The 15,296-nt window shown below is 40.2% G+C and overlaps 1 protein-coding gene across 6 annotated transcripts in view; it reads right to left on the reverse strand.

The window, feature by feature from the left end:
• The window catches only part of myo9aa (myosin IXAa), an 80,024-nt gene that overhangs the window by 47,259 nt on the left and 17,469 nt on the right, over positions 1 to 15,296 (reverse strand). For all 6 annotated transcript variants that reach the window (XM_086070714.1, XM_086070717.1, XM_086070715.1 and 3 more), the window contains exon 2: positions 13,228 to 14,182. In XM_086070714.1, coding sequence (XP_085926840.1) covers positions 13,228 to 14,103 — 876 coding nt within the window. In that variant the 5' untranslated portion in view covers positions 14,104 to 14,182. The remainder of the gene's footprint in view (positions 1 to 13,227; positions 14,183 to 15,296) is intronic.

The following is a 15,296-nucleotide window of genomic DNA, read 5'->3' on the forward strand; positions in this document are numbered from 1 at the left end:
AATGCCATGCTGCAATTTTAAGGTAGGTAACACACGTCATGTGAATTCTTCTGATTTACGTAAAAAAACGCAGCATGTTGTTCTGTGATGCGGGGAAAACAACAACAAGGTGCATGTAGCCCATAATAGCGTAATTATTCGCTGGATAATGTAAGTTTGTGTTACTTTATAACAGAATATCAGAGTATATGACCTTGTTTCCCTTTCCCTCTGCCAAAGCTGAAACTGTTTGCACAGACACAATTGCACCACATCATATACTCCAATACTTTAGGTCAACAATTTTCCTGGCTTTGCGGCACAGAGTGAGCCAAAGGTGGACCAATGACAGACTTGAGATGGAGCCAAAGTATTGTGGGTGTAATGTGACTGACCGCCTGCAAGCTCAAAAACATTTCATAGAGAGTGGTAGAGAGGAGGCTGGAAAACAGACTGTTACTGGTCAAGCTGCTGAGTCAGCAGTGTATTAAATGGGTCAAGAGGTTCATATTAGATGGTCAGATAGATGGTGGATAGGTGCCTGATTTAACACACTGAAGTATTATCCATCCTTCTCAGTTGATAAAATTAATTTCAACGCTGTCAATTGTTGAGATGTCGTGTGACTGCAAGGGCCTAAATGGAACAGAGAGCTGCTTTGTCTACATTTCTAATAAACCGAAGTCAGATGAGCTACTAGAGAAAAAGTGCTTTCTTCTGATTGACTCACCATTCTTCGCCTGACAGAGGCCCTGGTGTGACTCACCAGCCACTAAATGTGCCCTTAAAGATTCTCCTCTGGACAGTCAGATGGCCCACTCATCCATCCATTACAAGACCTGGCCTGGGGGTGTCACCATGATGGTCACATGGCCAACAATGGGTCAGGTTTATGGCATCGTAAACTAAATATGTGCAGATAGCTTTGTACCAAGGGGGAGAAATATACTGCACCTGAGGCTTTGTTTCATCTACTCTCGGGAGGAAGATTAGTTTATTTAGCTGTAGTTGACTGTAATGCAGGAGCATATGAATAGCTAAACTGAACCCCAAAACAGTTCAGTACGACAGTTTTGAAAGTCTGTAAAAAGATAAATAAATTCAAAAAAGCAATTCAATCACTAAGTGACAGAAAATGTCACTTATCCTATTTTTCTAAGCAACTACTGTTTGGTGAGAGTTGTTATTGAGCTGAAACAATCAGGCTTTTCAAGCAATAACACAATAGAAAAACTGTCTTACATCATTTCTAGGAATCAAATGACCACACACTGCTGGGAGTAGACGCGATGGTCCAGTGAAATAAGTCATATAGACGTCAACATCACCAGGCTGCGACTCTAAATGACTTGCCAGAGAGACATCTCATCTTTGTTAGACTTATGTGGTATATAACATAAATAAAATATCAACAAATAACTGATACTTGGTGGAGATGAAGTAGTAGATTTAACAAATTGAGTAATTAGATGTAATCTATGAATGATCAATTAACAAACATTAAAAGAAAGAATGAAGTCTAAAAATCAGAAGAAGGCAGTTCCTACACTTGTAGCTTGTCTCAGAAATGTGTTAAAACACATGAAAGGGCCAAAGTATTTAGGACCTTAAAATTATACAATAACCGGATGATGTTAAAAGTCAGAAAGCCTCTTGGTGTTATTCTTAAATGAAATCATATTTGGTCACAGTTAAATGAGGTGAGTAGGCACACACTGACTACCTAATAGTACAACATGATTGATTTCGCACATGATCTCATTCACAGTGTCATTTCTCACATCGTCAAACACTGTCTATTTGGTTCTTTAACTGACCTGCCTCCCCCCAATCATGTGACAATATTAAAGAAAAAATACTCTTCTTAACTTTTGACCTTGTGTTACATAACATTGGTTCCTCAAGAGAGCGGCCTAGGTAAGAGCAAAGTTGAGATCGCTAAAGCTAATTTACCTGAACCTGCAGAAGTTCAAAGCACGGAGGAACAAACAGAAGCTGGGGATCAGACGAGATCAAGCAGAGAAGTATCTAGTTTCAGTATCTACTTTACTGGGGTAGTCGGGGCTAAACAAAGGTGCAGTGTTCTACCGTTGTAATGAGACGAGGTAAACTAGGCTGGACAAGAAAATACGTTTTGCCCAGAGAGATGTGTCCTCCATTTGTCACAGCAATCGCAGTTTAATTTACATTACTTGTATGTGGAAAAGGAGAGAAAACAAAAACAAAAATCGAAAACGGTTACAGACAGTACATGATTTGAAAGTAAATAATATGTGCCTGCTTGCTCCGCAAGCAGCAGCTTCGCTGCTGCTTGCTCCGCTTAGCAGGCCCATAATGACTGATCAAGTCCTTTGCAGGAATGGAACTGTTAACAGGTGACTAGACTGTCCACAGATCTGATCGCTGGCAACGGGCTGAATGCTTGTTCAACGGTAAACATTGCATCGTCAAAGAAAGCAACACTTTGGTCAATTATGTGTCGAGTAGATGTGTGTGGAATGAACACAATATATATTTGTGGAAAAATGATGACTTATCAAATTTTGACAATGGGGTTTCACATTTTTCTGTGGTGGGCCACCATAAATGAAGTTCCTGTCAATATGTAAGCATCTGCTAATTGATGCAATACATATACCATATGATACTGCAAATACCTCAAATGACTGAAGTACCAAAGGCATTGGTATTTAATTTGAGAATCATCCTTTGTGGTATAAATAGTTCCCGTGGTTTTCCTAGCAAAAGGCATGGTGCGGCGGTGCAAACAAGCAAACAAGTGTTCCTTTTCATAACCAATATGGTTGTTTCGTGTTGGGTACATGGTTGTACTAAGAAAGCTGACGGAACTTGCACATTGGGATTCTATTCCATTCCAAAGATCCGAGCACATGAAAGTGATTTAACTATACGAGTGATAGCGTCGCAGACTGTGGTTAGCCAGTATCAACAGAAAGATGAACCCACGAAATAGTCCAAGATCTGCTCAGATCACTTCCTTAGTTTTCCTTTAAACGTTTCTTCTTCTACTAAGCATGTTTACATTGTGCACATTGTCCTTTCCTGTCCAGTCTAGCGCCTGCATGCTAAATCCCTCAGTAGTAAACAAACAGTACCCCCGTGCTTCACACCACTTAGCACGAGTAAAAAAAAAAAAAAAAGGGCATTTGTGTTATCATACATACATATCCTCTGTAAAATAGCGCGCACACATGCAAAAACATTATGCCAGCGTACTTTTATGAGCACAACTGTAGTTTCCATAAGTGCATATAAGCTAAGCTAGCTACGACGTAGCTTTTACCGTCACTATCAAAACATTCAAGTTCACGGTCATGCACCCATCCACAACACAGCTGGTTGATTGCCTCCATTGATTTATATGCCTTTAGTTATTCAAAGGTTTACGCAGTCTTTGCATTTATAAGGTAGTTCACGGGGTCCATTTATGTAACCGGTAGCTGGCATGATCTTCCTTCTTCAATGTATAGGGATCCCAGCGATCAGTCTGATTTTTGCATCGTACGGCTGGCGTTCTTTTGCTTGCAGGCTTTTCCGGTACAACGTGGCCTTTTTCGTGCTCAATGCAGTCAATTTAGCCATTTTAATACACGCCGTTATACTTATTGTCTCGGCTTCGCTTCGAGCCGCGACGAGGACGATTCAGACAATATGGTGAAAGGGAGCTGGACACGCCCACCGGCTGACCTCGTGGGAACTATCTATAAGAGGCATTGAAGAGGCAGGCTCAAACAAGATCAATCTCACACGCCACTCCAGCAGGTAATGGCCATCCTGTCACAGCAGATTCGCTGTTTGTTTTTTGTTTTGTTTTGTTTTGGTGCCGGTATTTCTTTGTATTTTTGCTTGGAAACACCACTTTATATCGTCATTCTGAATTTAGGATTATGCTGTGAAGACTATTAAAGGACACAAACCAAAGCTGTAGCCCCGAACCACAAGCACAATGGCTGATTAAAGATTATTTATGAGAAGAAAAACGTGTGACGTAGAATATACAAGGGTGGTAACCACTTGTCACATTGTTAAAGTAAAAGGTAGTGTCTTGCATGGGAACACTACAACCCAATTTACCCTTGCATGTCTTTTAATTTGGACTAGATTTTTATTTAACAAACGATGAGTGCTACTTTTGTTAAGAATGACGTCAACTTCAAGGGGTTTGCATGAAAATGTGATAAAAAGACGTATACTTTATGTCATGCTTATATGGTAGCTCAGTACACCTGGGCAGCATCAAGCATCGAGCTGCTAAGGGATCACCCCTTAGCAGCTCGATGCTTCAGCTTGTCTTCTTGTATCCATCCCAAAAGTCTGGTATTAGATTGTTTGGAGTTGTAAGAAAGTTGTAGGAGAGTAGTAGTTGCTTGACAGTGAGGAAATGCCACCATTCCTTCCACACAGCCCCACAGGCTTGGCTCAGTGTGGGTCACTCCACCAACACAATGAAACAAAAGTTGATTGTTGACTCAAATATCACACTGGCCAATGCGCCCACTTCAATGAAACTCATAACATATCTCCAAGGAATTTGATTTCAATATGATACATGTAAAAACTGCTTAACCTACCACCTCCTTCAATATGGATTCCTTCAGATTCTGCTTCACCACCCAAAATTGTAAAAGGCAAGGTTACTGTTCGCTACATGCTAAATACACATCATCACTTGCATCTTAGTCAGTTTACGTCAACTTCAAGGGGTTTGCATGAATAAAACTTTTAGTTGACTTATTGAGCTTTTCTAGATAAACTTAACTAAAATAGTAACATTTCTCTTTCTAATACCTCATGAATTAAGATATTTCACTTTCAGAAGCAAAAATGTTCTCCACCACTTTTATGTCTATGTCAAGGTATGATTTGTGCACAAACACAATGATGAAATAAGGCAAATACATTTATCTTGCTTTGGTTCTGAATGTGGAAATCTGGAGAGCTGGAGCCAGATGACTTTAGGTAGTAGGCAAATTACTTGATTATTGGATGGATACATTGGATAATCTATTCCAAAAAGAGTAAATAATGACAGCCTTAATTAAATAAGAGCAACCTTAGAAAGTTTGGAAGCAGGGGGTCTATCAAATCCATTCACAAATAACCAATACAAACCGTTGTACCACATGGCATACAACAGAACTTTATTCAATAGCTTCGAATTGAGCAAAGACTAACTTGTGCTTAAGAGGTTTTGCATACCTCTGATGATGTAATAGAGTAACCTGGCGCGTCCATATCCTTCAACAATGTTGCCTAAAAGTTTACTGAAAGTAGGAATAAGGTCGGACCAAAGCAAATGGGATAAAATTCTTCAGAGAAAGCCTGCACTATACTTTTTAACTACACATCATGTACTATATGACTTTCAAACAAGTTAAAGAAATACAATATATGTATGAAGTTAGCATCAAGAAAAAAAAAGTTTTATTTATCTTTCTGCTTGGATGGTGATGGAGGTTTGAATGACTCTGCTTGCAGATGTATTCGACAAGCGCAAAGTAAATATGCTCAGCCATTAGGAAAACAGGCCTATCTTTCGGAGCAAACACTAAACTGACTGCTCCTGCAGCTTGGAACTTCTGCCAGTATGTACAGTATTTTCTCAGTGCTAGCTAGTACCTGCTGCATGAGATTTGTTGACTCAAATCCATTTACATTCAACTTTCCTCTATATGCTTCACAGGGCAATAACATTTGCAAATGACTGGATCAAATCTTGCCCTTTCTAATTAATGTGTTTTGTATTTTGAGCGGTGAGAAATAGCTGTTGCAACTCATGTAATCAAGAGTCCTTCATACCTATGATGCATCGCCATTAAAACCGTTGTTACCAATGAACTGACAGATTGTCAATGCAACACAATACCATTTAACTGAGTCCTACACTGTCCATAATGTGAGAATACGTCGACAGAAAAAATGCCGTATGGGGTTATTACATGTTGAACACATGATGTACCCCCGACGACTTTGGTAAGCTGAACCGGAAGTTCATTGATTTCATTTTAACATACAACGTTAACATGTTTGTTTGTTTAAAAAATAAATAAATAACTCTTTGTAACTGAGTAAGCTAGGTGTCGGGTGCGGTGTCCACTTTTATTGGTAATGATGACATAAAATAGCTAAATAATAACAATAATGAATACATTTTAATTATTTTTTCCCATCAGAGATATTGTATACTTACATATTATTCGTGTTAAAAATAGTAATTTCTTGCAGCATTTGCCTAATGGTGCTAGAGTTATTACCAAAGGTAACAACTGTGGTAAGCAAATATGGCATATTTCTTGGCTCTTCACCATCATGAAAAAGCAGCTGAAGGGCATTTTACCACAGAACCTCCTCAAGTGTGTATGCATATTGGCAGTTCTTTCCGCTAACAGTGTGAGAGCGTTGCAAATAGTTGATACAGATCCGTCAGTGGGCCAGACCTTTCCCAGTTTTTCAAATAACAAACACCAGCCAAGTACACACAGGATGAGGGCAAATCAACAATAGCAGTGAAAAACAAGACAAAGTTAAACGTGATTGTAAGAACAGCATAACCGGTTCTGCTGAAGCTTCAGCTAGATTTCGAAGAAAAAGTGATACTTTAACCCAGTGAGGAATCACGGTCTGTAGAAGAACATAAAATAACTTTAAAAGAACTAAAAACTCGATTAACATCATTTTTAAACGCATCAATGATCTGCACTGATTTATTTAGCACTTTGAACAAGCTCAAGAAACTTGATAGTTTTTTTTTTAAATATGAGCCAAATACATGAAATTTGGTGTGTCTTATTTTGGCAGGTCCTTGCCGGTTTGTAAATGTATTTCCATGTGGGTTATGTTTGACATTGTATTGTCAGAAAAAAAGCTCTATTAAAATACCCTGATACGTGAAGACATGGCATGCAAAAAAAATTGTACAGTTTAGCAGCAACACAGATAAGACGTGTGTGTCAGTCAGTGTCAGTGATAATTAAGTTTAACTGATATGCTATTAAACCAGTAGTTCTTGTATGTAAAGAAAAGAAAACAAATTAGTATATTTAAAGTATTTGCCTCCTTAATATGATTTTATGATTTAATCCATGTCATAAAAACCCTAACATACTTGGTAATACCACATATGGTAGTTCAAGAAATGTGCTTAAATCATGAATATTACCGTAATCAAATTCCTTTAATGCAAAAAGTACTCAAATTCAGAAGCATTGTTTATCATTTGTTCTTATTTCTTGGTGTTCCACTTCATGACATGTATTAAACATTCACTCCAAAAAACAAACATAAACCATTGCATTAATAGCTTTGACATGAAAAAGTTCACAAATGTCTTGGTTAACACTTAACCACCGAGATTTAAAGTCGTGCTCAGAACAGGTGTTCTTACCACCACCGCGTCCATATGTAGGCCACATGTCAAGCATTAGCTGTGAATTTGTGCTTGCGAGACAAGAGCCATTCAAGCCAGGTGAGGGGTGTGACGTAGCGCATCCACTATGCTAAAGCTAAAGCTAAGCCCAATGGTCAAAGACAGAAAGGAGGTCAATCCAATTAGATAGACCTAGAGATACAAACATAGGGCCCCAGTTCAATCCAGTCCAAGAATACCTTTGCCATCCTGTAGGCATCAAAACACTGTGTTTGCTTGGACTGGAAGCCAAACTCGCTAACTTTATATTTTACTGTTCCTCACAGCCTAAATGAAAAATATCTCATGTACAAGGAGTAGAATAAATAAATGAATCATGTATTCTAAAGGTTTCTGTGTACTGTTTCAACATTGTGCAGGTGTTTGCATGCATGCGTATCTACCATTTGTTAAGTAGCAAAACTTCATCAGCTGTATTTTGCTGGATCTCTTTGCCCGCCACAGTTGGCAGGCGCAATCTCATGAGATGGAAAGCTCTTTACGAGTACACCACATCACAGAAGAGGGTGTTTTTCTGAATGTTGACTTCACTGTGCATGAGTCGTCCAACTTGACAGGGCACACAAGTCGTGACACTGTCCTTGTGTGGTTAAACTAAGGCTTCCAAGTTCTTTAGTGATTCAAGCATGAGGTCAGTGTTGACTCAATGCAGTAACAAAGCTAGTGGTTGAAAAATTCTCAAAGGAAGCTACATCGCCACTCCTACAAAATGCATTACTACACTTCTACAGCTCTGCTGCTCTTGATAAACAATGAATTAACATAAATACCCACTACCCTAGGCATTAGCGATGCACCGAATAATCAGTCACCGAAGATTTTCGGCCGAAAATGGCAAAAATTTGCATTTTCGGAAATAAAAAAAAGAATATGGCCGAAAAAAGATGTTGTGGTGACGGAAGCAAAAAACAAACAAAAAAACGCTGCAAGCAAGTGTCTGAATTAAACACCAAACACGGGAGTGAGTGTCCGCCTTGCTGCTCGCTGGCGTTTGTGAGAACCGGCAGCTTCATTGTGCACACCGGAGAAGGAGAGGGTCGAAAAGAATGTCGAAAAAGAGAGCGCTGCCGAGTACTGCACTACAGGTGAGCCACTCTTTCCCCTGCAGCGCCTTCCTTTTTTTCTTTGACGAGAGCCCCTCGAGCGCTTCCACTTTTTCACTTGCATTCTGGTGGCCGTGCTAAATACTTTAGCTAATGTTAGCACTATTGCTATCAACAGTTTTAAACAAGTAAACACTTACCACTATCTCCGGGTGACTACAGATCTGTACAGGACGGCGTGTGTGACTTTGCAGTTCGTTCCCAAAGCCGATTGGCCGGCGCGAAAAAAAAAAAAAAATTTAAACGTTGGTGAATATGTGAATGTGACGATTTTAGGTGCGCCGAACCGTGTCCCACTCCAAATAGCCTACAAATGCGTCATCCGCCAGTGCGAAGTACTGTAGTGTACATTGACTATAAAGTGCAATTGTACTGCCAGAAAATGCTCAGTTGCTCACCCCGCATTTGGTGTCTAATGTATCATTCGCCAACATGTCTCTGATGTCTGTGGTGTGGACGCATTTCAACTTATATTGTGCTTTGTTAAAATGCCCGTACTAAATAGGCCTCAATATTTTACTAGGTGACCAAGGAAAGCTAATCAACAAAAGCATAAGGGGCAGGGAGGGACAAATAGTGCAGAGAGAGTGTAGGGAGAGCGAGAGAGCAAAAGCAATGAAAATCAGGGATCTTTTGTGTTTGAAATTGCACCTCTGAAGTTCTGAAGTATGGGATTTGGACTTTTGTGTGAAGGCGTGTGCAGAAATTTACACTCAGCTCTGACTGCGTACACAAAAAAACTTGTGGTTAAAACAGGTCTATGACACAAAGGAACACTGAAAAGAGATTTAAGTGGTTTAATTTTTTCTTTTCATACTGACAGCAAGTGAGACAACCGATGTCTCCAAATTGAATTTGCTGTATTATGCATCGATTTGGCATCACGGCCACACCACATAACCAAGCCGTCTTTGTCCATCCCGTTCTTGTGTGACGTACTGCTACAGGTGTAGTCCAGCAGATGGTCAAGTTTGAGATTGAGTCCAGATTGCAATATGTGTGCGCATACATGCAAGGGCGCTTGCGTGTGTGCGTGCACCTGCAATCTCTGGTATGCTAGAGCATAAATACAGTGTCTGTGAGTGCACACAAACAGCCACATTGTCAAGTTACTTGGCGGCAGCAGTGGAAAGAGTTGCACATTGGCTGAGGGAGCTACGCTTCATGCCTTTAAAATAATCAGACAACTGTGATCCTGATTAGATTTTGCCCTTTTTTTCGGTAGAAAATTACTTTTACAGAAATTCAAGAATACCAGTTAAAATACAACACGACAGCGTAGATAGGTTAAAACACAGAGACACTCAATGGGAATCGACAACACCAAGGATTTGCGTCCTTATTCCATTGTGGAAAAGGAGCGATTTTGAGCACTGAGGCAAACCACGTTGGAGCCCAGGTACATCAAACCATCCCAACGGCCAACGCTATTTCTCAGTCACTAGCTAAGCAATTTAGAATTGACTTGTGGCTTGTCTTTTGGGTTTTTGTAGCAATGGCCTGTTGAAAGCACTTTTAAAAGGAGTTTGTTTTGCCATTTGAAGTAGGGCTGTGCAATTAATAGAAATTTAATATAAATTTCAATTATTGCAATCCACAATTACAAAATCAGCATTAAATTGTATATACATAAATAAATAAATAATCAAAAATATATCATTAATACAAATTTTGAGTTGAGTTGTTCACATTTATATATTTGCAATGTCTTATTTTGACCACAAAAGCTATTCAGTCTACTTTCATAAATGACTACAAAAAAATCTAATCAAAAACAATACTTCAACCCCTAAACATTAAGTTTAAGGATTATGAAATAATGCTTACAGTATTTACAGTACAATATTTAATCTTCACACATTCAGTAATAATATAAGAAAAAAATTGTATCTTAATCTAACCAAATACTCTCCTAACAGCTAAAAGATAACTAGGGCCCGACCAATATGGAATTGTAATTTTTTTAGGCCGATAATAACATAATAAAAATAATAATAATAATAACAACCACCAACAGATAAAACTGACATTCTGCAGGTTCTGACAATATTTGAAAGTCTTTCATCTTCAACCACAGCTTTATTAAGTGAAGCACTTGAGTGACAAGGCTCATCGGGGATTGAATACACACGACACATTGAGGCCTTGGCTGACTTTCAATACCTCATGTAAGAGTCTAGAGATATCCTCTATCATGATCATCATCTAAAATGTGTCTGCCAGATTTAGGCCTCAGGCAAATTTTGCCTGCAAGTCGAGGAGAGTCTTCTTTTGTTAATAGACCAAGTTAGCTTTAATTATAGTCAGGTGACTAACATAAAATGAAAATGTACATTTTGTGGACATGAATACAGTCCAAGCAAAATGCACATAATGCTAAATCAAAGCTCATTTAATATTGTTTGTAGATATTTATCAACAGCGGCTTCCGTCAATTTAAACACCTAAATTTAGTGGCCCATTATAAGTGGGCCGTCTGAATTAAATACATTACCACTAGTTAAACTTTTCAGTATTGAGTAAAAAAAAAAAGATTGTGGTAGGATATGAGCCATTTGCTACTTAGGATGAATGTACTATACCGTATGTACTTTGTGTGAAGGATAAAGTAAACATCTCACCATGGTTAAAGAATGAAGACCAATTAAGACTAAGTACTGTACGTCAGTGAGCTCGTGTTGGCTGTCAAACCTCTCTGCAGTAGCACAACATCTCCACTCCAGTCTTGGTATCAATCACCCCATGGGCAGATATGCAATCTAACTGTGCAAACAATTAAAGTCAACTCCTCTGCACTCCAATCCTCTCAATCGAATTGCTGTGTACCCAGCATGCTTACACATTAACTCTAGAGACACACTGGTGCATGGCATTTTTGTGAAGTGTTTGCTGAACTGAGGACAATAAAACAGTCCAGCTACCTGTTGCAAAGAAGTCTACCTTTGAACTTGGCATCCGAGCTGCTGTTTTCAATTTGCCATTGTCTATGAAAGCCTTCTAAACGTACGTATATTTACGAGGGGTGTAACGAAAACTGAAAGATGTGTGTATGTACTAACTGTATGTAAACATTGTGCATTTTATATTCCAAATGTTTCATGCATTTTGTATTAATTTTTTAACTTACTGTAGATACCACTACATTCCCCATGATAAAAGACGCAAGGATGGCTTGACAACATCGTTTTGCTCAAAGCTGTAAAAGCTCGATCCCGATAATAAAAAACACTCTCGTCGGGGCAATGTTTGGTCACACCAAGCGTCCTAACAGCTGATTCTGAACCACTACAAATTGTGCATCTGTGTCCATTTTACAAAGTAGAAGAAACACACTGAGGTTCAGAAAAGCAAAAAGAACAAGGTTGAAAAGGTCTAAAAGATGAGAAAAGCCCACAGCACAGCTGCCAACCTATAGAAATTCAACGCGGTACTTCCTGTTTATGCACTCATTTGAAATCAACTGACACCACTTCTTGTGCACTAATCAGTGGACTGATGCTAACTTCACAATCAACACAGCATGTTTGTATACTCGTGAATTGCACTGACACTACTTACTAGCCGAAAAGCTGTGTAGTGTAAGCTTGGCAGAAGCTGCAAACAACCTATCTACATAAAAGCAACAACAGTAACAGCAATTAGAACAAAAATGTCAAAAAAGCCCCAGGCAATACAGGAACCCAATAAACCCAATTGAAAGCAAGTGGACAGAGGTGGATGGGAAGGCAAAACTAGTTTGATCAACAGCAGTCAATTTAAATCTGCAAATTGTGATCAAATCAAACCATCCAAACGAGTTCCCCTCAATATTGAGAAATCTTTCCATCCGTGGTTGTCGAGTTAAGACCCGTAAAGCATTGTCTGTCTTTCACAACACTGCCATGTTATTTTGGGTTAAATCAAATGTAAATAGCTGGTGGTCAGTGTCAATATAACACTTGATAAAATTCAGCAACACGCTTGACGATATGAAACAAGAATTTGCTTTTCTTTGTGCCTGCAGTTCAAGGCAGTGTTGCACAGACTTCAAGAATTCAGCTGATGTCAAATACTATGGTGTGTAAGTGACAAGAAGAAAAAAAGAATATGAGTGGAATGTTTTTAGAGATATAAAAACAGCCAGTTTCCTTTACAACCTTTGGTTGGGCCTCTACCACAGCTACCCTGAAACAGTCTTCATCTGTGCTGTAATCACAAAAGCAAGAATCTACTAGTGTAACCACTGACATCCACTGGTTGCCCACAGACAGAGCTCCTGTGTGCACTACATAATCCCCACACAGCTGGACTGGAGTGCAATAAACCTCCGTACGGGGTTCACACAATTCAACACCAAGTGAGCCAAGAGGCAGGTGGGGATAAGCAGAGTTGTATAACTCTGTTTAAAAATCCACTTGAAGCCTGATTCATAGCAAAGCCCCATGAATACACAATAAAAAAAGACTAAATGTAGAAACGAAGCAGCAACCCGATGTAAATGTTTATAGCATGAGATGCCACTGGTCAGTTTTTATTTATGACCAATCAACTGAAAGAGCCAATAAACGTAGTTTACGTTTTAGAAAAGCCAGGCCAAGACTGAAAGAACCCTTGCAAGTGTTTTCAAGAGTTTCAAGTCAGAGCGATGTTGAAAGTAACTCAATGACCAAGGCTCTTAGTATCAGTAATGTACTGAAATGCTTCTTTCTTCCCACTTACCTCTAATACTGGACCTGCCCCCAAGATGATCTGCTCCACTCCACTGGCAAAACCTTTCTGGCTGAGAGCAGTCAGATGATGAATCAGAAAGTTTGTACTTTGTGTCTTGCCAGAGCCGCTTTCCCCAGATATAACAATGCACTGATTCCTCTGTCTCTGCAGCATTGCATGGTAAGCAACATCCGCTACTGCATAAATGTGAGGTTCTAAATCTCCCAGTGAGTGATTATCATACATCTTCACATATTTGGGATTGTATATGGGCAGGAACTTGAAAGGGTTAATAACAATGAGGATACTCCCGACGTAGGTGTAAATCTTTTCCTGGCGGAAACGCGAGCGCAGGTTGTCCAGCAGCGAGCGCTCGTTGAGCTCCGGTAGACCACATAAATCGGCATGGTCACCTTGAGATTCGGGCTGTGGCAACAGTCCACGTTCCACCATGCGCCTGCGCTCCTCTGTGACCTGCAGCCACATCTGGAGGCTGCCGCCATAGTGAATTGAACCATCCAGGTTCTTCAGCCGTAGAAGGAAGCGATAATCCTCGCCTCCATATAGAGAGCGATGTTCGAGTGCCACACGGGGCCAGAGCAGCATTCTCTGCACGGGGCAATCGCTGGGGTTGAGAATCCATTCTTCTCCACCAAACTCTTTCACCTCTGCCAAAACATAACACTTGGTACGGTCCAGGTGGAGTCGCTCAATGACGCGTTCGATGGTCTCAGCGGCTGAAGTGGTCTTTCGAGCACTGATCGGGCAGTAGATGGTGTCTTCGGCCAGGGTGCCTGGGTAGACGCGCACGGTGAATTCAGAGTTCTCAAAGCGCTGCCGCCGTCCCAGAGACCCCATGCCGCCAACGCCATCGCGAGCACTCATGGCGGAGGAGGAGTTCCCATTAGCAGCTGTCAGGCACGTCCTTCACTGGGTAGAAGCCACCGACTTCAAGTCATTACCACTGTAAAGACAAGACAAGCAAGACAGAAGATTGGATGAATTCGTTTCGCAGCTACTTTCATAATAATTCATGTCAGACTGTCTTCAAGGTACGCACACCAGCCAACATATACAAAAATAGAAATATAGCAGTGGCAGAAAATACTTTGTAATGTGACTCTGCAATCAACAAAGCACTGAAGCCGGTTCAATCTGAAATTTGACGGATTATGACGAAAACATTGCACATGATGCTGTTATGTAATGTGGCCAAATTATTTTGCTGGAGCACAACATGCACACTCATAGGGGATAAAGTCCCCAGGATCTACAGGATTATCATTAACACACATCCTTACTCCCAAGCACACACATAAGCTCCCCCAAACACCAAGACTGGCAACTGCCATCCTCTTTAGTGAGCCTACAATCACGGCATTCACAAGTTTCTTTTTAATACATAGCAGAGAGGACGTGTGGAGGTAGCCACCAGACACACAAATACTCTGTTGTGCACTGCTTTATTTGCCATAGCATAGTCTTGAACTCTAAAACTCACATTCTGGAGGATTACCTTTTTTTTTTTTTTGGCATAAACTAAAATTAGTGGTTGCTGGTTAAATATCAGCCAATTCCTAAAACAACCCACTGACATCAATAGAAATGAGATCTCTTATCAGAATTTGCAACAAACTTTCCATTACCATCTATTACACAAACTCAGCAGGGGGGGAAATGAAAACAGGAAATTAATCGGGGTCATAGAAAGTACAATTATTGTGGGCAATAAAAAGCCTGCACCCTTGCCGGGTCCTTTCCTGTCGTCCTGCATCTGACCTCTGGCAGGTCACCTTTCTAGCTTTGAAATGGTTTGGAGTCCTACAAAATCCACCTGATCATCATCCTCTCAGGCCTTACATACATGAAGCAATTAATCCATCCACAACTGCAAGGCTGAATCCATACAAATATGCCCTGAAGGGCATGTGTGTCATTGTGTTCGTCTATGTGAGCATGTGTGTGCACGCCTGAAACAGATGGTCAGTCAGCCTGCTGCTTAAAAGATGGGGGGGGGGGGGGGCATCCTGGCGGCCACTGTGTTAACCGCCACAAGAGGACAATCATCTAATGACACC

Source organism: Leptonotus elevatus, chromosome 3, assembly GCF_054856555.1.
Source record: "Leptonotus elevatus isolate MCC_2025b chromosome 3, RoL_Lele_1.0, whole genome shotgun sequence".
Classification (NCBI taxonomy): Eukaryota; Metazoa; Chordata; class Actinopteri; order Syngnathiformes; family Syngnathidae; genus Leptonotus; species Leptonotus elevatus.